The sequence below is a fragment of the Dermacentor albipictus genome, chromosome 9 (genome assembly GCF_038994185.2).
Source record: "Dermacentor albipictus isolate Rhodes 1998 colony chromosome 9, USDA_Dalb.pri_finalv2, whole genome shotgun sequence".
Lineage (NCBI taxonomy): Eukaryota > Metazoa > Arthropoda > Arachnida > Ixodida > Ixodidae > Dermacentor > Dermacentor albipictus.
In genome coordinates, this window is record NC_091829.1 from 121,028,358 (window position 1) to 121,053,674 (window position 25,317).

A 25,317-nucleotide genomic window follows, 5' to 3' on the forward strand; every position below is an offset into this window, starting at 1 on the left:
AGTACTGCAGCAGGCCCCATCAATCCAAGCTCCAAGGTGCACGTCATGTAGCCTTCATAAAAACGCCAGGTTCGTGCACAAACTTGGGAATCCGCGGTCACTTAACTTATCAGCATTGCCTTATGTAAAAGCACACTAGAATGACCTTTCTGACAACATTGTGTCACTGTCTCATCATGAAGCCTTTTGTAATTGCTACACCCATCTAAGTGTGTGTCTTTGTATTAGGTGAAGGCATTGTATTGCAAAGAAAACAAACACAGAGAACAGAAGACCATGCATCACGGGCACTACTAGCGTCCAGTCTTCCATTCTTTAAACGGGAGCATTTATTTGTGCTCCAATGGCTTCACCGAGTATCAACCAACTTGTTCAAGAAGTTATTTGTCTATTTTACTTTTGATGTCCTCGGTTTTGTCTCTTTTTGTGATTTGCAGTGTTCACATATTGGCTATGTAATCCTATGTATAATATTATTCCAATGTTGCTCTACGTACAGACTTTTGTTTGCCCTGTATTTTCTGGCACCTAGTTAGTTGTTGTGCAGTAATTATGATGATACCCCCTGCTCAATGCCTTTTTGTGGGCCTGCTGAGTATTAAAAATAAACCAATAGTGTGTGCTTCTCGCATCCTCAACTCTCGCTGGCCTACACATTCGCAGAGCTCACGAAGCGAGCTGGACATGCTTCACGACAAGGTGCTGTCCTCTGGTGTCACCCTGTACGCCTTCTCCGACTACCCAACTGTGGACCAGCGAGGCCGTGTGTATGGATTGCGTGCTGACGGGCTCGTGTTTCCCGAGAGCTCGGCTGGCGAAGAGTACCTCGATTACCCGTCTAGGGCTGGCCTGCTCGCTAAACTTGCTGCTGCCACCAGAGGATCTGCTTTCCAGGTAGGCACTCCTCCCACGCAACGGGCAGAATGTAGAAGCGTGCCGATCAAGAAGTACATGATTCCTGCGATCCCTGTTAAAGGGCTCCTCGCCCATTACAACTTTGGTTATACACTGGCAGTTTCTGCAAGGTGCCATCTAGGGAGCATCTTACAGACATAATTTTTTTAGACTGGTTCATTATTGGAGGATGTATGAAGAAATTAAATTGTCCTGTTATCATACTGCCAGGAGGTGAGCACAGCTGCCAGCTGAGACACTCTCCTCTTGTCTTGACTAGTGGCCGCAAGCGGTGTTCCTTCTCCATCTTCTCCTCTGCCGGAACCGAGGGATCTTGTCACATTCACCTGATGAACCCGGCTGCCTCTTGTTTTCTTCTCAGCCTTTATTGCTGCACGGTGCAGTTCCAGTGGCAGCATTACGCTTTTAAGATTGGGTGATTCATTGAATTCACGTGCCATAGTCAGTGACATTGCAGGCAGTGCATCTTGCGTAGTGTCATTTGAGCATGTGACCTCTCTCGCTGGCCTTGATAGGAAGGGAAACACATGGCCTTCAGTCTGAAATTTCGACCCTTTTCACGCAATACAGCCATTTCATAATTTGCACATGCGATCGCTGCTGTGTGATCTACGTGCTACACTTACTAATTGGCAATGCTCAAACCTAGCGAGGGGCCCATTAATGCAAGCTTTAGTAATGACACCTGCAGTGTATTACTGAGTGTTGCATCAATATACAGTCATACCTTGATATGATGAAGTTATACTTGTAGCAAAAAAACTTTGTTAAATTGCGAAGTGCAATAATTCGAGGTTTTAAAGTTCCTCAGTAAAAACTTCACAGATTCTCTGAGCATTCCTGGTGGATAGTATCCTGTCAGTAAGCACTTATAAACAAATTGCAAGAAGGTCAGGCCATAATAGCATGGCTATGACCGCTAGTGTGTACTGCAGATCGCACTGAAAGCAATTTATCGATGTGGTTTACGGCATCTGAAATTCGCATGTGTTGTGTCACGGGGCACATAAATCTTAGACACCATGGCTGACCATGCGTAGCGCCCACAACTGTCATCAGATGGTGGCCAGAAATTAAAAACAAAAGTGTAAAAAGATATGGATATTCATCCTGAGCAAGAAAAACAAAGCAACAACACAGTTTTACCAGAAAGGCTGAGCAATGATGGCTATAGCAAAGAGACCAATTAACTACATGAAGTAAGGTTCTTAGTTTTATCGGTGTCGTCGCACTCAGGCAAACATGACCAGATCTCACTCAATGACCACGAACTCACTGTCAGAAAGCGAGCGACTACTTCGCACCGTGTCTTGGAAACTTCAGATTATGCAACCGCCAACAACGACTAGATGGGCGGGGAACACAATGCACATCAGACACCAACCATCTCAGCTCAAAGTTAGCACTTGCCGCAGGTTACCTCCAAGGTGCGGTGCATAGCCTGCATGTGAGGAGGAGAGGCACCCGCTAGGGCAAGAGGGCATTTAGGCACGTGCTAGGAGGTGACTTGGGTGTAAGCCAATAGCCAACATTACAAGGCACGGAAAGAAACCCAGAGAAGACGAGTGAGCATGCATTTCAAATAAACAAAAACAATTCATACGGGACTTTAGCCAAGGCAAACCTTCACGATGACCTGTAAGGTCGTCATGAAGGTTTAACTGCTTATCAGAAATTTAGCTGCTTTTGGTTTTTATACACACATGCACTAATTATCTGCGTACCAATATGTGTGCATAATTAGCTTTTCTTGTGGTCCAAAAGTTTCTCCTTCAATTATATTCAAGTATATATTACATTATATTATTATATTATTAAAGACTGTATAACAATATTTAGGCATTTAAGTTGATGCACACCCTTAGTTGTCCAGCCCCAGAGGGTTTGCATGGCAGCGGCTACAGCCACACAGGAGTTGCCAGAATAGAGCATCCCACTTGCTTTCTTTATTATTTTTTCAAGGTGACAAAGGCCACACTCTGTTTCACAAATTAGCTGCATGTCTGACCAATGCTTTAGCATTTGTCTAAAAAACTAGGGATGCTGTTTTTAATGTCATAATGCCAATGGGTAAAAATGTGTCCCGTTCTCAGTATTAATACTTTGGGACCCTCGTAGTAGATTTATGTATTTGTTTTGTATGTGCATAAACTCAAACTTCACTTCACTGCTTAAAATTGACATCGCTTGTTGCAGGTCCAGTTTGTTGAGGCTGGCTTGCCTGCCGAGTTCTTCAGCGTGGTGGCCGAGGAAATCTTTGCCAAGGTTGGCAAGGAAGCCAGGGGCTGCAGAGAGTGTGGATGCGACCGGGGTCGTGCGTGGAGCCCCGTAGCTCGGTGCAGGCCAGTCAGCTGCTGAGCCACTCTTTGCTGCCTTCAGATGTACCAAGCAAGTTCAAGCAACAGCTGTAACTTGGGGTAGCATTTGTTCTTACCACTAAAGCTGTCGGCAAAAAAAAGTGGTGTCTACACAGTTTTCCAAAGTCATTTACCAGGCACAGTTATTGGCATGTCACAGGCCACTCGACAACTTGGAACAGTAGCTTACAGTGACATAAAATCTTGACTGCTCAAAGGCCAACTGCAACGAAATTTAAGAATGCGTAGAAAGTCTGGTTTAAGATAGTGTGCATTACCGCAAGCTCTTGGGCCAGATAGTGCATGATGAAATTGAAAAAAGGGGCGTACCAGCGAAACACAAAGGACACGCACATAAGGAAAAGGAGTTGGACACGGACGGACGCTGGGCTTTCAACTGTATCATTTATCATTTATTATCATTTATTATCCCTTAAGGGCCCTATTGGGCATTACATAAGGGGGGGGGGGGGGGTTAACAAGAGAAGTATTCACGTGGTCATATAATTATAAAGCGAAATAAAAAGACAGACAGGCAAAGTAACGTTATACATTGTTATGGAACCGTGGTTGAAGGCAAAGACGCAAAGAACACGCAAGCAGTTGAGCTCCGCATATGTTTGCAATTGAATAAAAAGGTTGCAATACAATTCAATATAAAATTCAATTCAATACAATATTCAATTCAATACAAAAATGCAATTCCATATACATATATATACACACAAGTCAAAGCAGAAAATGTGACATATATGTTATGTCCCATCTTAAGGAAGAACCACAAAGTGAAGTACGCGTTGGATAGATGAGAAAAGCAGGAAATGTTTACCGATTATGAGATTATTTGGCAAAGTGAGCCGATATCCGGTAGCCGGTACTTTATTGGAATTCACATTGTCGCACATAACCTCCAACGCATGCGTATTTTCGACTCCTCTCAAGACATGTGCATTGATAACACCTCGAATGCACATTGCCGCACAAAAACAGCTGACGCATGCACAACTTGTACTCCTCCCAAGACCCATGCCTTTTACCTACCCGATATGTAAGCATGTTCCTTGTTGGTTAAACACAAAGATGTGTTTATGTCTTTCTGTGATACGTCTCTGTGCTTAACCAACAAGGAACCTGCTCACCTATCAGATAGGTAAAAGATGATGAAAAAAACTGACATTGATGCACGAGTCTTGGGAGGAGTAGAAGTTGCACATGTGTCGGCTGTTTTTGTGCGGCAATGTACATTCCAGGTGTTATCAATGCACATGTCTTGGGAGGAGTCGAAGATGCTCATGCATCGTAGGTTATGTGCAGCAATGTGAATTCCAATAAAGTACAGTTGAAAGCCCAGCGTCCATCCGTGTCCAACTCCTTTTCCTTGTGTGCGCGTCCTTTGTGTTCCAGTGGTACCCCCTTTTTCAGGTTGATAGTGTGCGTATAGAGGAGCCTCAGCGCAAAATTTGTAGTTTGAAGTACGAATGAAAGCGTTACAAAAAGGCTACCGCAAATAGCTGTTTTTAATACCTAAGCTGGAAAGAGAATGCTGCCATTATTGCTCACCGGAAGTGACACATAAATAGAGAGCATGCAGCTCCTTGGCATGACTGCCCAAATAAGGTGGCTGCCTGGGTTGTGTTGTTGAAAAATCATAGAGGCGGTGCACTGGAACTTATGTAGTTGTGACGAACACCATGTGCATGAGCAATCTGCTTAGGTGCTGTTTAAAGGCTGCTAACAAGAAAACTATACATTACCAGCCCTGTGACTTTGCCAAGATGGCATACACTACTCGTATGTAACAAATTTAGCCAAAGCGATATTCCATTTCAGTTGGCCTTTAAGCAGGACTACTTACTCTGTCCAGATTGGTACACTGTTACCCTGTAAGTTTGGTTATTCCAAATAAACAAGTGCAGTTCACAGATCACACAGTGACAATTGCATCTGCAAAATATCTCTGTATGCTGTTAAAACAGACTCAATTTCAAGTAGAAGCACGTGTGTCCTTATTTTGGGAGCAGCAGTCTCCTTGTCAGAAAAAAAAAATGACATCACGGGTTCCCCGTGCAACTCCGGAGGTACGGACACAGTGTCACTGGCACAAATAGCCACCAGCAATGCGAATGCAGGCAATCTTCTCTATAGCGAATGTGGATGTAAAGAATTTCACACATAACAAAGTAAACTTAAAATGCTTCTTGTTCGTGTGAATGAGGGTGGCAATGTGGGCTTGCTGGTCAGTCATACTGAAATGAGACAAAGTGTTGCACATAGACACAATAAGGAATGACACACGAACGTGATTTGGTCCCATGGTTTTCCTGCATCCCACTGCAAAACTGCTCCTTTCGGTTCAAAGAAATGCTGTGCTCCATTTCACACATGGCAGGCATTGCTACGATGGCCTGAGTGACTTCTCTCACTGCTAGCATCCACAACCAAAAAATAAGTTGTGCCTCACGTATGAAAAAGGAATTACCGTATTTACTCGAATCTAATGCGCACTTCTTTTCTGATAAAACGGGTCCAAAAATTGCGTGAGCATTCAAATAGAGTACAACCGTAAATCTGCGTTACCATATCACCATCGGCATTTCAAAATTGCCGTAGCTTTCTCCGTGTGCTGTATGTAGTATGTGTGCTTAGGCGATGCTTCCTTTGGCGTAGGTTAGTCCACCGCCTGTCTTCCCGTTTTCTGCATTTGCTCTATCAGCATGGAAGTGCCAATTGCAAAGACATGCTGAGTTCATCACAATGCCGCAAGTAAAAGGAAAGCGATCATGTGTCCGGAGACAGACGGAAATTGGGCCGCATCACAGGCGTTCAGAGTTCTCTAAACTTGCGTGCGGGACTGGCGCAAACAGGAGAGGCATTCTACACCAGCGGCTGCTACGTATGGCGTAGCCGCATGGCTCCTATCTTGAAAGCCATCTGCAATGGAGACAAAAGTCTACCACCGTGCTGTGTTCTCATCGCTTAGTTTGTGTTGAAGTGAGAGGCCGCACAAAGGTCAATTGCCTCACTCCTGCTACTGCACTTCCTCACTCCAGCGTTTAAACAGTTTCCGCAGTTATTGAGTGAGGCATGTTCATGATTGCTTGTGCGCGCGTGACACCGTGCTTGTTAATTTAATTAGTAAGCAAATGTTTAAAAGTTTATACAGCCGATAAAGATGTGATCCTTACTTTTCGTATAGCTGTCTACTAATTTGCTATTGTAATCAATGCTTCACGTTTCGGGCAAAACTGTGACTTTTTTTTAGTTATTGCAACTTTAGTGCATTGGGAGTAAATCTTGTTTTTTCCAAATGAGAGAAAGTTGTATTTTTGTATGAAAGAATGAGGTAAGCAGTACTGTAAAGGACCTTTTTTTTTTTAGATCATGGCAAACAGGTGTGCGTTACAATCGAAGGCATTTCCCCCCCCCCTCTTTTTTGGGGGTCACGGAAAACGGGTACGCGTTACAATCGAGGGCGCGTTAGAATCAAGTAAATACGGTACGTACGCACCATGTAATTTGATGTTACTGTATGGCTCACACTTTTGTGTAACAAAATATGATTTGTTTATTACATTAAAGGCGCAAGCGATCTATTAAATCTATGCACGACCAAATGAGTGGGGTATCATGTTACCTACTGAAAGCGCAGATATTCACAAGCAATGTGTGATTTGATGTAAAGTTGCATTCACAAGTAGCACTTCTGATGTATGACGTAGTTATTTCATAGAAAACATTGCAGATCAAGAACTGCACTTCAAAGTGTGTGGAGTGAGACATCTATGGCCACACTAATTGCATAGTTTCCACAGTGTCACCTGCTGTATCTTTTAAATGGAGTAAAGGCAACGTAAAAGCAATCTGAGTTGATAAGCTTAATCATCGAAGCATAGCATATATCTACTCTTTCACTGACCAATGCATCAGAAAAGGTTTCATATCATTGCCAGTTAAGGGACTTGAATACCTATGCAGGTCAGGATAAGTATATGTCATATGAAATGTGTCGCAGCAGCTTGCGATTTTCTCCAGTTTTATAAATTTCTAGAAATGTTTTTCTTTTTCTCTTTTTCGTTTGGTACATTCACTCGAAATGTGTGTTGACATGTGGTTTGTGAGACACGTGACTGGGGGTAAGAACAGCTGGTCGAGAAATAAATATTTCATTGCTGAAAGTAAGCTCCAAGTGTCATTCAGTCATTCCTTCTTGTGTCCATGTCCTGGTGTTGTGCTGCGTTTAACCTCACTTCAATATCGCTAGTACTATCAATGCGTAACGAATATCTGCTTATATATAATGAATACAGTTGAACCTCGATATATATCGAACTCACATATAATCAATTATTGTGTAAAACGAACAGCTGTAAAAATCCCCCTGAAAAAGTTTTTACAATGTCGAACTTTTTTTTGTGATCCCCTTCAGATTTGGTACATCTGGGTTCGACTGTATCAGGTATAACATAAGTATTTTCCAGGCTGGATTTTGCTTTCTTGCAACAAGGTAACACAAGGATTCCCCTGAAGTACAGAGTTTGTAATACCCCTTTGGGAAATGCACCATGCAGCAAGAGAGCAAAAAGAAAGAAAGTAGGAGATGGGGCTTGTGATGTAAATGCCACAATGGCCCTGGCTATAATGAGCAACGAGGCACAGGACAAATAGTATTGCTTGTAGGCTCTACTTGAGGTAATAAGAGAGAGCATTTGCTTCAAGGAAGGAAGCTCGTCTCTGCACAGTTTTGTGTGCTTTTATCTTCACTACTACATTATTCAATCATTAAACCCATTTGATCAATTGCGATTGAAGAAGGAATCTCCCTGAAGCCAACGTTTTGACTAGGGGACTCGTCAGGACAACTGCTGCCTTCCTTGGCAGGGTTTAGCTGCGTTTTTGTCAGTCCTGCTTCTCGGAAGAACCAGCAGCACCGCCTCTCGCCCCCTCCCATTCTGTCGCTATAAAGTGGGTATGTGTAACTGGTTGGATCACCAATCTGTTTTGTGGAGTGACCATGACTTGGCTCAGTGCTAACACAGTGTTTGTCAAGACTTGACAAGTCCCAGGAGCCCTGTAGACAATGGCGACAGAACGTTCTGCTCAAGCTGTTGCCTTTGTGAAAGTGTGAACTTCATTAAATAGAAATGGGTGACACGCAAGAGTGACACTCATGTGGAATGATGTTCTGATGAGGAACATACTAATTATAATTGCTTTATTTGGCTTCATTTTAATGGCGTCAATGTTTCATTCAACAATCTAGGGATCCATGTTTCCTAATGAGTAAATTTGAACACACTGCTTTTCTTTCCAAGATGTAGGGTGTTAAGCACAGTGCATGTACAGCGTAGACTACATAGCTTTTTCTCTTTTTGTCAAGTTGGTATATGATGCTTGTTTGTTCACATTAATTCCAAGGGATCACAAGTAGTGCCAGAAAACCAAACATAAGGCAATGAACCAGGTTGAGCCGCTTAATGCACGAAAAGGTCATTCAAAAGAAAAAAAATGCGCAAATAGATTAACATTTTCTACATTCTCTTCTAGTTTCAACAAATCTTTCACCAACGTGGAAAAAGTTTGCAGAATCCATGTTACTTGTTTGAACATTACATTGGGTCCCCTTCTATTGCTTTTGTCCAAGTCTCAACTTCCATGAAGCTTCATTAACCAACTCAATCGTTTTCATCTTATTGCTTCAACAAATGGTGAAATGGAAACCAGTAGCGATGCTGCACAATGCCCTAACACACAAATTAATTTGTGGATGAATATTAGAGAATTTATTTGCAGCCACTTTGTTTAATTACTTCTAGAATGCGTATAAATGTTTCATTTTTGTTTTTTTCATGCGCCAGATTTCCCTCTAGCTGCAACAGTGAGGAACTCTATGGGCGTGCCATGCTTCTCATTTTGGCGGCCACACAAGACTTCTTGGCAGTGGCAATAGATGGCGCAGCGTGTGCAGAAAGAAGTGCAATGGAGGAGCCGGTTGCCGCACGACACATTGCTCGGCATTTGCACGCACCGGCAAGCCATGCATTTCAGAGGGCACGCGCAGGCAGCAGCACTAGATGGCGCCGAGTGCTCTTGTGGAAGCGCGAAAGGGGAATCCCGCAGCAGTACACTTCTCAGTCGTAACATGTTTCAACCGTGGTAACACATCATGTCACTATATTGATTCAATGCTAAACAAATTACTGTCGACAGTCATATTGAGATGATTGCTGCCACATTTTTTCCGTCATTTTGTCTCTCTACATACTGTTTCTGCCTCCTCAGCTGTATTGAAAAAGAGGATGTACAGCTGGTCGCAAAACTGCATAAGCAACTTGTCTTGGAAGCCAGAGCATGCAAGCTATGATGTGTTGGTGTTGCACTGTGTCGGTGCACGTGCACCAACATAGTGCTTGCGTGCACGCAAGCACACACACGCAACCCCACAAGCAAAGTGAGGCTAGCCTCCAACCTTTTTGCCAACAAAAGCCAGCGACTGCATCTTCAACTTATAAGAGCTGGCTTGATGAGTGCACCAGCCTTTACACTTTCTCTAAACTCCACGTCGAGGTACATTTGAGCACATTTGTTTCTGGTAGTTGAAGCATTAAGGAACACACCTCTAATGCACATCGGGAGCAGAAAGTAAAAGCAAATTATTGTTTGTGAGATCAGAGAAAATCGTCTAGACGCCCACATCGGAGTAGCCAACCAAGCTGTTTGTCAGCCAGCACAGGAAGGAAAACTTAAAACTTTGTGACAAAACTTCTTTTATTCGTCCTTCAAATTTACAAGTGGCACCAAGAACAGGCACAAGAGAAGCACCATTTTCTGAAAAATTAATAAATAATCACCTGCGTGCCTCTGCTACTCTTTTACAGTGCCAGCTGTAACACCACCACCAACACCATGCATACAAATGCAATTTACGCCTTTCTACTGGTGTGTGCCTGCACTCAATACCAAAAGCTATTCTAACCATGTGGAAATCCATGTCGGCTGTTTCAATTTCTGAAACTTGGTTGCATTCAGAAACTCTTTATTTTAGATTAATACTATTCTGAGAGCCATTATATTTAATCCAAAGTTGGTATTTAACCACAGAAAAAGTTTTGAGCAATACAGTACTTTATTAAAACTGAACAGCTCGTAACTGCACAATGGCATGCAGGTGGCTAACAATACAGACTGCAGAAGGTATGAATATGCATGCATTGCAACAGTGCACTACCCAAGCCCAACCAAAAGTTTGCCAGCAAGAGTGAAAAGCCACACTGTCCACTTCAAAGGAACCTTTTAAAGGAACATTTTTTGACTGTGCCCTGGTACGCAGAATATTACGCACAAGTTGTTCAGTGAGGCCAAACTTAAGTCTAACGCAAAGTCTAAAGTTGCAGAGTACTACAGCCGTTGGATAACAAACAGCAAAAGTGCTAACGCATTGCTACAGTACCTGCATCAGACAGGGCTGCATGCAATTATTTGATGTCTCTCTAATTCATTTGCTACATATGTTTGCAGCAAATCCCCTGAATAAAATAATTCCATGGACTGCCATGAAAACTGCAGCAGGTGCTACAGTGCTCTTCGTTGTATATCTATCTAATTATGATCATCTTAGCTTGCACCTTCATGTCCTCTTCAGTGACAGTTACACAAGTGTGAGATCATGTTAAATTAAAACACGGCCGCACCCCCCCCCCCCCTTCTGCCCCACAAATATGAATGCAAACTTGGACCACAGCACAGGAAACCTTAAAACATGATGTGAATCATAGTCGCCTGGTAAAGAAAACCTTATTGTGCAACCTGATACTATCACACAATATTTTCCATATGCTTCTATATACTCCGTACACCACAAGATTTCATTGAATTAGGGTGATCAGATGAATAAAAGCTAATTAAGTAATGGCCCTTAAAAACAAGGTGGTATCCTGGCAAATGCTGGACACTCTAAAACTCTCTAATAAAGAAAACCCACCAAAACACTGGATGCAAGTGATTCTGCTGATGGTTTTCAAGGTTGGTTTTATCACTTCCAAAAAACATAATATACCAGTCCAAGCCATCTCAAAATTGTATCTCGCAATATGACTCCCAAGAGCACCTTTCCTTTCTTTTTAGTAGCAAAGAGCGATACACAACAGGGGAATTCTGTAAGTGACCCAGCTAGAACAACAAACTCAAATTTTCTCGTAAGCAAAACTGGTATCACTATTCACAACTTGACCATTTCATGGACAAAAAGACTGTATGGTGCTTAAACATTTGTCACCACAATATTCGCTTCGCAAAGCATTTAGTAGTCCCTCAAAATTTAATTGAATTCTGCCCTCCCCGAGTTGTCCGAGATTAACGGCACATTTGGCCAATTCCCACCATGCTCCACCCTGGTTTTCAACAATGAGGAGCCCTCTTGAGATTAAAGCCATAGGTAGATTGCCCCAGCCAAACATGCTAGCTGCTCAGAGTAGCCACATGATCCAAGCTTCTGTGGTATTTCAGTTGCGCTCCCACGTTGAAGGTGGAACGAAGTGCGGCACTCTGTATGAACCAGGTGAACGTAGCACTTGATATCAACCAGCCGAATGCAAACCACACTGTGAGCGCATTCTAGGGCGCTCGAAAGTGACCAGTTGAATGCCCCATAATATAGACGTCAAGTAAGCTCAAGAGTTTGTATAACAATGAGACTCAACAGAGATGCTAAAAAGTGGTCGCATATCACAGGCACAGCTTCAACAGGGAGTACTAGCCCATTCAGTTGGGCAGCCATTCAGTTTACTAACAACACTTCACTAAGAAGAAATTGCATTAAGTATGAAGGTGGTCATTCTAGGTCGTTCTACACTTTTTTCTCGCTGTCAGAATGTCATCTGATAGTGACAGTCACATGATCTAGTACATTATAAGTCGGCATGGACAGCTTATTGTTGTATTCACTGCCTTGGGGATATCACAAAAGACAGACAGCCTCACTACATAGAGATCATGCTGTCACATGAACACACCGAGATATACAAACACTAAATCACCCGCTATAAAGAAAGTGAGGTACAAAGAAAGCATACACACACAAAAAAAGACATATGGTAGAGGCTCGATGCTTGTAGCGCCATACTGCTTAGCATACACCTAGAGTTATACTTCAATGGGAGCGAAATGCAAGACTTCTCGTGCACTTCGGTGCACGTTAAAGAAGCCCAGAGGCAACGCTTTGTAAGAATGCCTTTCATGTGATTCTATTCATTTTGTTATCATACGATGCACTGAATGCAGCAATAATGTCCAGTGACGAGAAACAAAAAAGAATGAGAAATAAAAATAATTGCTATGAAATACGGCCCTAGGGGTGTTGTCAACATAATTTGGAGCCATGCATTATGACATTTCTCATTGTTAAATCTACACATTCAGTGCGTTATACCTCATCAACCACTTTTACATATGTATACAGTTGAATCTCGATATAAACTCAGAAGACCGTGGTAAATTGTTAATTATTCTGAAAGATCATTATAGTGAAAGCCCCAAAATTAACCATTCTGCTCGTCAACCCATCAGTTCATAAGTTGTCACCATATGTGTTATTCACGAAAACATCGCTGTTGGCTCTTGGCACATGCTGTTGCTATTTTCCATAGATTCCACCACCATGAAGCACCATATGAAAGAGTGACACGCGCAATACAGACACTGACACCAAGAAAACTATCGACAAAAAGGTAGCTCCATGTTGCCTCCAAAGCGCAATGTTTCTTGCTTTTTGTTTGTTTTTCACATTTCTTGTCGTGGACATTGTAACTGTCTCGCTTGAGGCAAACACCTGGGGCCGTATTTTGAAACGATCTACTTCGGTGATGCTATCACCATTGGCCACGCCTTCGCAATGTACGCACACTGATTGGCTGTTTTAGCAAAATCAGATGACCTACGTCATCCGATGTTGCTCAATCAGCCAATCAGCATGCGCCTGATGGTGAAGGCATGGCCGAGGCGATAGTATCGCTGAAGTGGATTGTTTCAGAATACAGTCCCTGAGCTATGTCAAAGCACAAGCGCACGTGAACGACACCATCTGGAAGGTGCAAAGTGCGACTCTGTGGCACCCCCGCGAATCCGGAGGTTGCGTTTCACCACGCACAAAGTACGGCCGCAGATAGAAGCATGAAAGAAAGAGGTGTGCACAGAAAGAAGGGTGAAAGAAGGAAGAGATGCGCCTTCATTGCTAGTCGACGCTCTTCTGCGCGGAGCATGCCGCTTGCCCGCATTCTTTCTTTCTCGGGCACTGTCTCAGATTTTGAGAACCCATGTGCCGTGACGTCTGCTCTCTGCACCTTGTCGTCTACTAGCCTACTGTTTCATCTGCCCTGAAGGATACACGGAAATCTAAATATTCCCAGATTTCGTAATATTAGTTCGTAGTACTGAGGCATTGTTAACATTACAGGGAAACTGAATAACGATCATTATTCTGAAAAGTTCGGTATTCTGAAGTTTGTAGTACTTATATATTTTTATATTGAACCTATAAGAAAGTCAGCGGGGAACTTCTGAAAAGTTTGTTAATCTGAAAAGTTTGTTAACGTGGTGTTTGTAGTAACGAAGTTTCAATGTATGTATTTAAAGTGAAAATGCAGTGTTGGGACACGAGAATTAGGTGATGATGCTCATCAATAAATAATATGCTCGAGAAATGTTTTTAAAGAGTAAGATCTGTCTAATTATTGTGACACACAAACATTAGCGAATACAGAAAGAGCAGTCACATTGATGAATACAGAAAGAGCAGTCTAATTAGTGACACAGAGAAAGGACTATTTCTATGACATTTCACTCCATCCAGAAAAATGAGAATGTGATAATGCAGTTACTGGAATGCTTACACTGCTCTGACCACAAGCCATGTAACATTCTAAACATGCAGAAATACTGAGAGGTGCAACTGAGTTTCATAATGATAAAAGCCCGATGGACCCTTGTTTTCCGGCCACATTGAAAGTTGCATACTCAGCCACTGCTTCAACCATTGGAGATCAAGTTTAAAAGGACAAAGAATAATGAAAATATCAAAGCTCATTACATCTGACACGAAAATACTATTATATACAATATGTATTATAAGCATACACTTTTTAACACTAATATTGGCAAAAAAAAAAGGTTCTCAATTTACTTTCTTATAATAATTTGCTCGTTTATATATTTTAGTAATACCCTATAGGCCATAGGAATTATGGAGAGGAGTGGTTACATCATTTCATTAACTCGTAAGTTATCCATATTTGTTATATAGAAGCTCAACTGTGCTAAGTCAAGCACGGCAGTTTAACATACTAAGGCATCCAAAGTATATCACTTTTACCACGCACAGTGCTTCTCTAAACAAAAAAATAATTGACACCACCAACATGAAAATTTTATGTCAGCTCACATGATGTTCACATGTTTCTGTTTACACCGGGAAAATTGTAATCAGCCACTAGTTAATTAGACAGCTTTGTCAGCACCATTCACAAAAAGGTGTGCCTTGCCTATTAAACAAGGATGGCAGTAGTGCCCAGCAAAGCATGCCCTCTGAGATGATCGGCGCAGCTGCATGAGAATTCATTGTGGATGATTCGAATTGCAGAAGAATTCTGCTGTTTATGCAGTTACAAGTTTTCGTGTAACTGAGTCATGCTTGAAACAGGCATAAATGTTGGCCTCAATGCTGCGAGGACCTTAGAAGGTAATCTAACTTTCTGAATTGATTCAGTGCTCGCCTTTTGTGTTTCTTTTACGACGCAAGACTCGTGCATATTGCGTGCATGTCCAGAGAAAGAGATCTGAATGTTAGGTTAAAGTGACCTGTACACGTTATCACTTTTATTCATATCTTGTTGTACAGCGAGAGGCTACATTAAAGGGACCTTGAACCACTTTTTATCGAAGTTAAGAAATGCATTTAAAGTTAAAATACACTATTTCAGAAATACTTTGCTGCAAATGGTAACCTCAATGCATTCAGAAGCGAAGTTATTGGCAATCAAAGGTTGCGTATGAACCTCTTCGCGGTACCCTCTGTTCCTTCTTCAATGCCTTGCACTGTGAAGGCTACAGTGAAGCCCTTCTACACTCTGCCTACTCCATTTCACCTTGGCACGCAGTTCAAATTTGATTTTGGATGTTCACGCAGACACACTACTTCACAATTTGACACCTACAACACGCCAAAGTCTGAGGCTATCCCTCAATTTACGGTGAATTTCACTATGCCTGAACCTTTTGCTGTGATACAGTGTACTAAATAGCTACTTTCTCACACGAGCTTTCTCACACCGAGTGGCAAGCAGCACGTTTCCTTTTGCACTTATCTTTACGGCAATCACACATTTTTCAATGGTCAAACGAAATGTCGTCTTTATGCTCGCTTCGACCATGATGGCAACACATTTCAAAAGAGTGCAACTCGGGATGCAGACAACCTGTTCTACAGAGTAACCAGTTGGGCTTGTTGGTTGAACATAGTAGAAGGCTACAGCGCGGGAACCAACAGAGACAGAGGAGGCACACAAAGCACACAGATGCAGTGCCAACTTCAAAAAAAAAAAGTCAGTGCTGTGTCTGTGTACTTTGTGTGCCTCCTTTTCTCTGTCGGTTCCTGCACTGTAGCCTTCTACAATCTGTTCTAGTCGAATGGCGGCAATCGGGCAGGTTCCCCATGCGCCTGGAGTCATGTTGCCCACAGATAATGTTGCCCACAGATAATGATCAGTCTGCAGTTGTTCTTAGTGAAGAGGCTCGTCACAGCACCTCATGGCGGCTGCAGTATCTACATTAAGTATAAGATGCAGCTACACGTAACTGTAGTGCGTTTGCTATGTGCCTGACAGGGCTGGTGTCTGTGCTTGCGTTCATGTGCTACAGTCTGCGCGTGCTACATGAGGCAGACCGGCTTTGTACTGCAACAGGTTGATCGACGGATAGTAGCCATATCCAAATTATGCCCTGTCAATAGCTCAATACAAAGCGATGTCTGCCAAGGCATCTAGCCAGGAGCTGTCAGGAGTGAGCACGCGCTGGCAAGCATATGTATAGTCTGACCTTAAGTTTCATGTGGTTCAAGGGCAGTTGAGTGTTCAGAACTAATCGAAGTTAGTGACACCCGACAGCTACGACACTGATAAGAAGGGTTGCCAAAGTTGGATTCCTACACGGGCGGCCGTGGCCGAGCAGGTGATAGTTAGCTTCAATCAGAAGTACGCAACTTTTATTGAATTTCAAAATGCAGATGTTTGGTTACTTTAACCTATTTAGTAAACTGTGTCAATAAACATACACAATAACAGAATGAAGAAGTGCACCGCTTCAAGCACCCTTCGTGATTCAGTCAGTGGCGGTGCTCTATGGTAATCTGCCCGCTGACGTAAAAGGGCCACTCTGAAATGGACGAGGAGAAGGCCTCTGTGAAAAAGGGAGTGTGAGAAAAAGGTGACTTTGCGCTCCGCTTGTGAGCCCCATATGCAGTGCACGACTGCAAAATTTGGCTGAGATATTCACGCCAGCGTATGCTACCCGTAGAATGTATTTTTTCACCAAGCCCAAGGGATGGTTCAGGGCCCTTCTAAGAAATGGGCTGATGCTGTGGTGCAACTCTACATGCAAGCACGCTTGCTCTGGAGGTGTAGTCAATGTGTAGACTATCAGCAGGATGTTTCCAGCACATCCAGGTGCGCTCAACCTGTGCATCACCCTCAGCAGCAAACAAGTACCATGCCCATGAACTTTGCTCTATCATACTGCTTCTGCAACATAGAGGCCATATTCTGGAATGACACTTTCAAGCACGTTGCTTTCGGCATGCGCCAATCGGCTAAGGCAGATGCAGATAATAAAATATGCAGATGAGAGCATTTCCTGTGAGTGCTGCATATAGTTCCAGTCGCACTGTGACAAGATCAGCAAACAGAAACTTCAAAGTTCTGATCTTTGATATTACAAGATGGCCAACTCCATGTGAACAATATACTGCCGCATCAGACACTAACAACAACACTCAGGCAGCCTTGAGTGTAGGCTGCCTGATGTGTCTCAAAAAACGTTCCAACTTAATGTGTATTTCACTGCCAACATATTACGTTGTGCTCAACTGAATTCTCCAGGCATGTAGGATGCTGCATAACATGGCAGAAAAAATTAAGGAGGGGTTGTCAGAAATGATGCATGCCTTCAGATGTGGTGTCATGTGAAATTGAAAGCACCATTGCAATCAAGTGTCCCAGAACATGGCCCCAGCAACTCCATGAGTGAACACATACCCATCAGTGGTTCTTCTTGCCAATGGGTGAAGACACTTGGATTGTGCCTTCGAGACAGCGACGCATAAAGTCAGTGACACTTGTGACATACTGGTTCCGGTGGAGAACAAAGTGTTGCACATGCGGAGAGTCCTGCCAGAACACTTCTTCCACTGGCACACCTTTAGTGCGACGTGCGGCTGCAAATGCGCGGATGCTCTGGTGGGTGCAGACGGCATCCTTCTCGGAGTAGAGAAACAACTGTGGACAGAGTGGGCTCTCGGCGAGCAGGGCATCATAAGCAGACTCGCACCGATGGAACCTGGTGGCAAGAACAAGGTTGCCCAGCGACGTCAGCGCCGAGTACAACCACATGGCCAATGCCCAGAAGAAAGCCACGGTGTAGCGGAACACTGAGCGGCCTCTGACAAAGGTTGCCATGACGCTGACGCACTGCCAGAAGCCAACACGAGCAGGGCCACTGTCGAAGATCACACCTCGAATCTGCAGCCAAGAATGTGGCATACTAGTTGCAATAGGGGCAGCATGGCAAGACTATTTTCATGTTGAAGTGCACATTGGGTGACCCAATTTACTAAAGTGATGCTTGGCCATGCGGCCTCATTGCAAAAACACACGTACCCCAGTGACAATATCTCTGGTCTCTTGCTGCAACATATCACGCTGTTGCACGGGTGCTTTCATAGTATAAATTTGCTACTGCAGTTTGAGCCTGCATGGGCTATGGTCACACATGATTACGTATCACGGTTAATGTACTTCCCAGCGAACTATGACAAAAGGCTATGTTTCTAGACCACACATAGGCTGACATTTCCCATCGTGTTCTATTCGTGCAAGTAATGGTACATTTTTCAGTGTTGCTGAGGTGCTTGCTAATGTCTGTATCCCTGTTTAAACTATGCAGCAGGCAGTCTAAGAGCAAAAAGTGAGAGCATTGTTTGTGCTCCAACGTCTTCAGGGTGTTTTTTTTTTGTCAGCCAGGCAACGAAGTCCAACAGTAGCTGATGTGAAGAAAAGGGATATTGAGAGTCCCATGATCAGTGTTGAAATGAAGATGTGCTATGCTCCAGCAGAGCAGCAAGGATGTCACATCAGACAACCAGAAATTAGAACCAGAAGCGACACGGAGGCCTAGCACCAGCAAGCCGTAACATGAGACACTGGCAAAATTTAAGAGAAAAACTATCAAAAAAGGGAAGTCTTCCGTTGCTCCATGCACGCCTGTGCTCCGTGCGAATCAGACCTGGTACCTCCCACAGCGAGGAGGTTGTTACCACTTTTAACTCCCAAGTTCATTCGTAAAATGTGTACAAGATTTACCAACAGGCTTTTATTCCAGCAAATTATTGTGCATTACATGCAGATTTCTAGGTCTGGACATGGCAGCTATATAATTATACATGTGGCTTATCTGTTATGATGACCCAGAACGACAGGTGCTCATCTGTGCATGTATGGTCCCCACCACAAATCCCTGCTTGACTTTATTGAACATAACAAAGCCTACATGTACATACCATGCACTTCACATGCTTTTGCCGCAGGTCAAACTTTCCAACAACAAAAAGAAAATCGTCGTCTACCTACATTTAATTAAAGATGCTTGCACTCTTGATTTTTCATTAGGTTTGATACCCCTGTCACACGGCAAATCTAATGTCATTTACAACGAATGACATTCGCCCATAATGCCATTTGTTTGCTGTCACACGGTAATACCAACGTACTTACATTAGTTGAAAATGACATTTCCATATGAATGAGTTTGCCAGACGCATTCGTTTTGGAATCGAATGTTCACCCTTGACACCAGGAGCCTACTGATCAGCTATGCAAACAGTACATGCTTTTTTGTTGTTTGACAAAAAAAACTATTCTGTCAATTTTATTACCTAATTATTCCTTTCATAATGTTTAAGTGCATCACAGTGCATAATTACAGAAAGCTGCTCTCAATCCAGTGACTAGGCGGCCGTCTTTGGCTGTGGCAGTCATGTTTGTTTGCACTGGAGCATTGGCTGTGACCATAGAGTTTCCTATAATAATTAATAAAAGGAATTCTGGTGCTGCAATCGTTCAGCCACCATGTGAATGATAGGTGGTGCATGGATTTGTCTGATCTTCGTGCTTGTGGATTCAGACATTCTTGTGGCTTTGTTTATTATGCTTTATCTGCCTTTATTGTCGTTAAATTTCAGAGCAATCTATACTTTTCCAAGAGTAGAAGACTCTGCAAATGTGCACAATCACTACTAATTCAAGTAGTTCAGCTTGTCAAGGTAGCCAATCGAAAAGCGCCAAGCATCTCAAGGCACTGACTTGTCCTTGAGAAATTCACAAGGCCGTTTTAAACCGCTTGTCGATGCATGCGTGCATGGCATAATGGTTTCAACTTTGGGCTCCTGTGCTAGAGGTCCTGTGTTCAAATTTTGCTGTTGGGAAATTAACAATGTTTCTTTACTTATTACGTAGCACTTTGTTGAAAATGACGGGCTTTCATACCCACGAAGTCGTTCGAAGCCACAACAACAAAGTTTAGGCAAATGCACGTACTACCCATCATTCCTGTGCTGGCTGAACCGCCCTGCTTGCAGCTCCCAAAGGCACTAGCACCAGAGTTCCCTCAGGTAATAATTGTATGAAACTCCATGGCTTCGATTGACTTGACGTAAATGCACGCGAGTGTTTTGAAATGGCACGCACCAACAGTGTGGATATTAAGAGCCTGCATGCACATCAATTGTTGCTCTTCAGTAGAGGTAGCAGATGCACCCATCATGCTTTCTGACATGTTGCTTGCCTGATCTTCGGCTTGGCATGACTCGACCTGGTCGGTTGGCAATGTCGACAAGTTCGTGATCCAAAAGCATGGTGTGAGAGGGAAGATCACATATTCCAACGAAATTTAGCATATTGGAATATAATTATTGGACAAAAGTGGGTTTGATGCATTTTTGCATCTGTTTCTTTTACTATCATCACTGTCACCATGTTCAAATGACATTAGTTTTTGCTTGTGACAGTACGCACTGATAATGACATTAACCACAACAAATGTCATAGTTGGAAATTACATTAGATTTGCCATGTGACAGGAGTATAAGTCTTCTCATGCTCGTGCCATATACTCCTTAAATAATGTTTTTGCAGGAAGCACTTGACCAGAGAGTTAAATGGCTGAAAATTCACCATGGCTAACAAACAAAGAAATGAGCATGACATGAGCATTGAGTCTGCCTATTAAGAGCACTAAATTTTTAGCACGAGCCTCATGCCATCTAGCTCAGTACAACACACTCTTGAATTAATTGCACACCCATCACTGTATGACTTAAGTGCAACAGCTGATGAACGCAATATGAATAGGGGACTCAGCAAGACAGGATGGCATTAATGCCCCCTCCCCCTTTTTTTTTTTGCCCACACAATTTCCCAATGATGAACATCTGCCAACCAGCCAGACTCACCACGACAACGGTCAGGGAATATTCGCGAGCAGAACTTCTGTTGAGAATGCACACAAGTTTGACGTAATAGTTCTGTGGAAACCAGCACGGTGGAGAGAAGTAATTAAATAACGGAAAATGAGACCTCCACCCAATCGTAGCAATTGCTACAAAGGAGACCCATACGAGTTCCTTGAAAGAAAAGCGTTGCAGTTGCAAAATTTGTCCTGGTCCGGGACTCGAACTGACTTTGCCCTGCTATCTGCTAGCCACCTGGTTAGCTCAGATGGTAGAGTGGTTGCCCCGGAAGGGTGGTGGTCACGGGTTCGAGTCCCGGACGAGGAGAAATTTTTCTTCAACCGCAAAGCTTTTCTTTTGAGGAACCTGTACGGGTTTCCTTTGTAGCAATTGCTACGATTGGGTGGATGTCTCATTTTCCCTTATTTAATGTACACAAGTCTCTGAGTGGATACTACTGCAATGTTTCGTGGGTACCGAAAACAGGAGGCTTTTGCACACGACCTGCAGAATTAAGCAATGTTCTTCAACAAGCCCCTTGTTTACGAGTTTCAGCTTTTCCAGTGTGCTACATGGTGTGCAGAGAGCAGAGACAAGAAGCGTACCTTTGACATGATCTGGACATCGTCCCTAAAGTGTCGATTCATCAGTGAGTAGACGAACGCGCCACCGTTGCTGAACGCATGAAAGAACAGCGGGTGCTCTTCAAGTTTGAAGTCCTCCAGTAAGCCAAGCAGTGAATAGGCTTGCTCGTCCAGTGCGCCACCATAGCTCCGCTTGAAGAGTTCTTCGACTGGGGCAATGTAGCGAATTGTAATGCACCTGAACAGGAAACGAAAACAAAAAAGTCACAGTTTCTCCCGAAGGGCAAAGCACTGATTGCGATAGCAGATTAGTAGATAGCTATACGAAGTAAGGATAGTAGTTTTATTGGCTGTATAAACTTGTAAACATTCGCTTACTAACTAAAAGAATGATATCACGTGTAAGCGCGACTGACCGAGGACGTAGAAAGAAGCAGACACACAGAGACAGCGCTGTCTCTACGTGTCTGTTTCTTTCAACGACCTCGTTCAGTCGCGCTTACACATTCTATCATTCAAACCAACTGGCCCGCCAACGTGTTTCAACTAAATTAACAACTGAATTAACAAGCACGGTGTCACGCGCGCACGGGTAAACAAACACATCTCGCTCGATGAGCGCGGAAACTTGCTGTCAAAATGCTGGACAAAATGATCATGACGGCAGCAGCAGCGATCGAATTTTCCTTCGTGCATTTCTCGTTTCAACGCGAACGAAACGTCGAAAGCACAGCGCGTACGAAGCTACCGGCACTACCGCACACTCTGCAAACATCGCAGATGCTTTCAAGATACGGCGCCCGCACGGCCGCGCAGTAATCAGCAGCCGCTGGTGAGGGAGAACGCCCCCTATCCCTCGCCTCAGCCTCGCGCGCGATAGGAGTGGGCGTGCTTCCGGCCCGCCTCCCTCGCTCGCACATTGAGCCGCGTTCGCCGGCTCGCACGCTGTACGGTGCGCGGCGACGAATTTATCGCCCTCGGTCTACATACGGAACCTGACGGCTACAGCAGAAATGCGCCTGGAGTGTCCATATAATTGCTATCACAATAAAAAGAAAGAAAAACGACGCTATTAAAGCCACTAACCGGCTATCCGCGAATACAAACACTGCACGATGAAATCGTTAACGAGTCTTGCGCGGTCACGGTTACCTAAACGCAGTACGGTTTTTTACGTACTAACCTGTACTAGCTCGAGCTACAGTGTGCTAGAAATATTCTAAGCCACTATTCCCAAGCGCACGAAATTGCGCACAGATAGAGCTAGGCTAGGCTGTCGAACGCAGTGCGTACGCGGCCACCGGGTCAATGCACTGCCACTTTGCGCCGACTCCCGGGCGCTCTAGACCCGACACTCTACTGCGTCATTCACGCTCACGACAACCTTTCCTAAAAGGCAAAATCTGTACAATGTGGAGCGGGTGCCACATCACGCTTGATTTACGTGATCTGATTATGGGCAATTTAACAACGCGGAAAGGTGCTAATTTCCTACCTCACCATGCTAAACTGATGAGAATAACAACGCTGTTGCTTTACGGGTGTTATCCCAACGAGACTCATTCGCTTGTAGTACAGTGATCAATTAAGACGAATAAAAGTTCATCGACGCACCCTTGATCTTCGTAGATGGCACCGTACTTAGACAAGTGCTTGTCCTTGCATCCAGCCCAACCTAATAAGTAAACGACGGGCTCCTTAGCTGTCGGCAAAGTGAGCTGTTTGTCAGCGGACGGGAAAGTTATGTCGTACTCGATATCTTCGTCCTTAAACTTGCGCGAACCTCTTCTCTTTCCTTCGTCGCTGAGCGGTGAACTAGCCGTCGTCGACGCCGTCGACATCCCCGAGGCCTCCATTTTTAAAGTCGCACCCTGTGGTCGCACTGGTCGCACCAGTCATAGCCTCCTATATTTTTCATGCCCGCGCAATGGTGCCGCGGAGACCGTCCATTGCCCTCTCCTTTCCTCCTCGATTTACGCCTCGGCTCTCCGCGAGAGGCGCTCACACCCCATACTACCTAAAATGCTGCCCTCACATGCCAGACCGAGCTACGCGTCGAGGCCCATCGAAGCACCCTAACCGATCCGTCAAGCAAGAGTTGTGCGATTTCCGTCGTGTTGGTTGCAGGTAAGCGTATGCGTTTTGCAACAGCAGCATGTTTATATACATATTTTCTTGAAATATCAGGGATGCATGACCGAACTTGTAAGCAGTGTACATAAATGAAGCGAACGTTTGTTTACTAGATTTTCCGCGACCACGTGTTAGTTGTTGGCGTTGTTGCAACGTGTATTGCTTTACTAGTGTAAGATCAGTGATTTACGATGCACAGTTCTTATCGTTTCCTTGCGTTACTTTCTTTTTGATACCCAATCAGTTCTCTATCTGCAGTGTGGAATCGGTTGTGGTGTCCTGCGCCCGACAAGATGCCGTACTGCTGTGTGCCACGCTGCAAGTCATCCAGTAAACAACGGACGCCGGGCATATCGTTCCACGAAATACCAAGTGATCCGGATCTGTGCGCAAAATGGCTGAAAGTCATTTCTCGTGAAAACTGGGTGCCGAATACGACGTCGTGCTATTCTACTGTATGCAGCCGACACTTCAGTTCCTCTGACTTTAAGGAAGGTTGCAAAATTCGGAAACTTAAGAAAGATGCTATTCCCAGCATTTTCGAAGAATATCCGGCGTACTTGCAGCCTCCTAAAAAAAGAGAGAGAAGCTACGCGTCAGTAAAAAAGCGCGAGGCTGCTGCGCTAGCCAACCCACCACCGCCGAAGCGACGAGCAGTCATTGATGACAACCAAATGGAGTCGTGTCCGCATCCGCTCTACGAATTGCCGGTTGTCGACGTCGTCTTTGAAGATTTGTCACCTGTGGACTGCATCGCTACCGAACCATTGCCACCCGTGAAAAACGGCGCTAGCGAGCGCTGCATCACCGCGACTTTGCAGATGGACAGATCAGTGCAGGTGTCCTCACAATTCTCGGTTTCGACAGTGGACAAACGAAAGTGGAGACGCAAAGAACGAGACTTAAACGCGCATATTCAGCGGCTCAAGAATACCGTCGACAATTATAAACAAGAAATACAAAAGCTCAAGGAAGAGTGCTTTGTTCATGCATTCCTCCAAGTTGTCGAGAAAGCGAAGGAGAAAGACTTGGCTGCGTCAGTATTAGTAGAACAAGTTAAGAATTTCGGGAAAACGAAACCAACGTGGTCTGATCTGACAGTGCGCCATGCTGTAGTTTTACGTAACCTCTCGACTCGCGCATACGAGCACATAAGGACTACAGGCATTCTCCGGCTGCCCAGTCGAAGCACCCTGGAGCGTTTTATGGGCACATCACGTGGCGAAGTCGGCGTGACGGAACTCGCGAAGCAAAGGCTGTCAACCGAGCTCGCTTCTCATCCCTCATCGCAAGCCAGAGCGTGCTCTTTAATTGTCGACGAAATGCGCGTGAAACAGAGGCTACTTTACCATAAACAAAGGGACGCCTTCATCGGTGAAGTAGACTATGGTGGGAGCTTTCCTAAGGAAACAACAAATGAGCCTGTGCTAGCCAACTCACTTCTGTGCTTCGTCCTCAACGGCCTTTCAGTTTCGTTTAAAATACCCGTGGCATACTTTTTCACGAGAAATTGCACTGGCCGCGAGCTGCACACGCTCATGCGACACGTCCTGAATGAAGTTGA

General features: G+C 44.1%; 2 protein-coding genes across 4 annotated transcripts in view; one reads left to right on the top strand and one right to left on the bottom strand.

Moving 5' to 3' along the window:
* The window catches only part of LOC135912593 (uncharacterized), a 269,120-nt gene extending 265,475 nt beyond the window's left edge, over positions 1-3,645 (top strand). Inside the window, exons 37-38 of the mRNA XM_065445088.2 lie at positions 664-894; positions 3,112-3,645. Of these exons, the coding sequence (XP_065301160.2) occupies positions 664-894; positions 3,112-3,273 (393 nt within the window). The 3' untranslated portion in view covers positions 3,274-3,645. The remainder of the gene's footprint in view (positions 1-663; positions 895-3,111) is intronic.
* A 6,374-nt stretch (positions 3,646-10,019) lies between these two features.
* On the bottom strand, positions 10,020-23,579 carry LOC135912595 (transmembrane protein 53-B). 3 transcript variants are annotated; one of them, XM_065445093.2, is made up of 4 exons: positions 23,235-23,579; positions 21,642-21,858; positions 17,570-18,052; positions 10,020-11,813 (listed from the first exon to the last, which is right to left on the bottom strand). In XM_065445093.2, the coding sequence occupies exons 1-3, from the start codon at positions 23,474-23,476 to the stop codon at positions 17,573-17,575; spliced, it is 939 nt and encodes a 312-aa protein (XP_065301165.2). In that variant the 5' UTR covers positions 23,477-23,579; the 3' UTR covers positions 10,020-11,813; positions 17,570-17,572. The 3 variants fall into 3 exon arrangements, with proteins under 3 accessions (XP_065301165.2, XP_070381407.1, XP_065301164.2); XM_070525306.1 differs by lacking the exon at positions 10,020-11,813 and adding an exon at positions 12,933-16,715; XM_065445092.2 differs by lacking the exon at positions 10,020-11,813 and having other exon boundaries at positions 12,933-18,052.
* Positions 23,580-25,317: the final 1,738 nt, after the last annotated feature.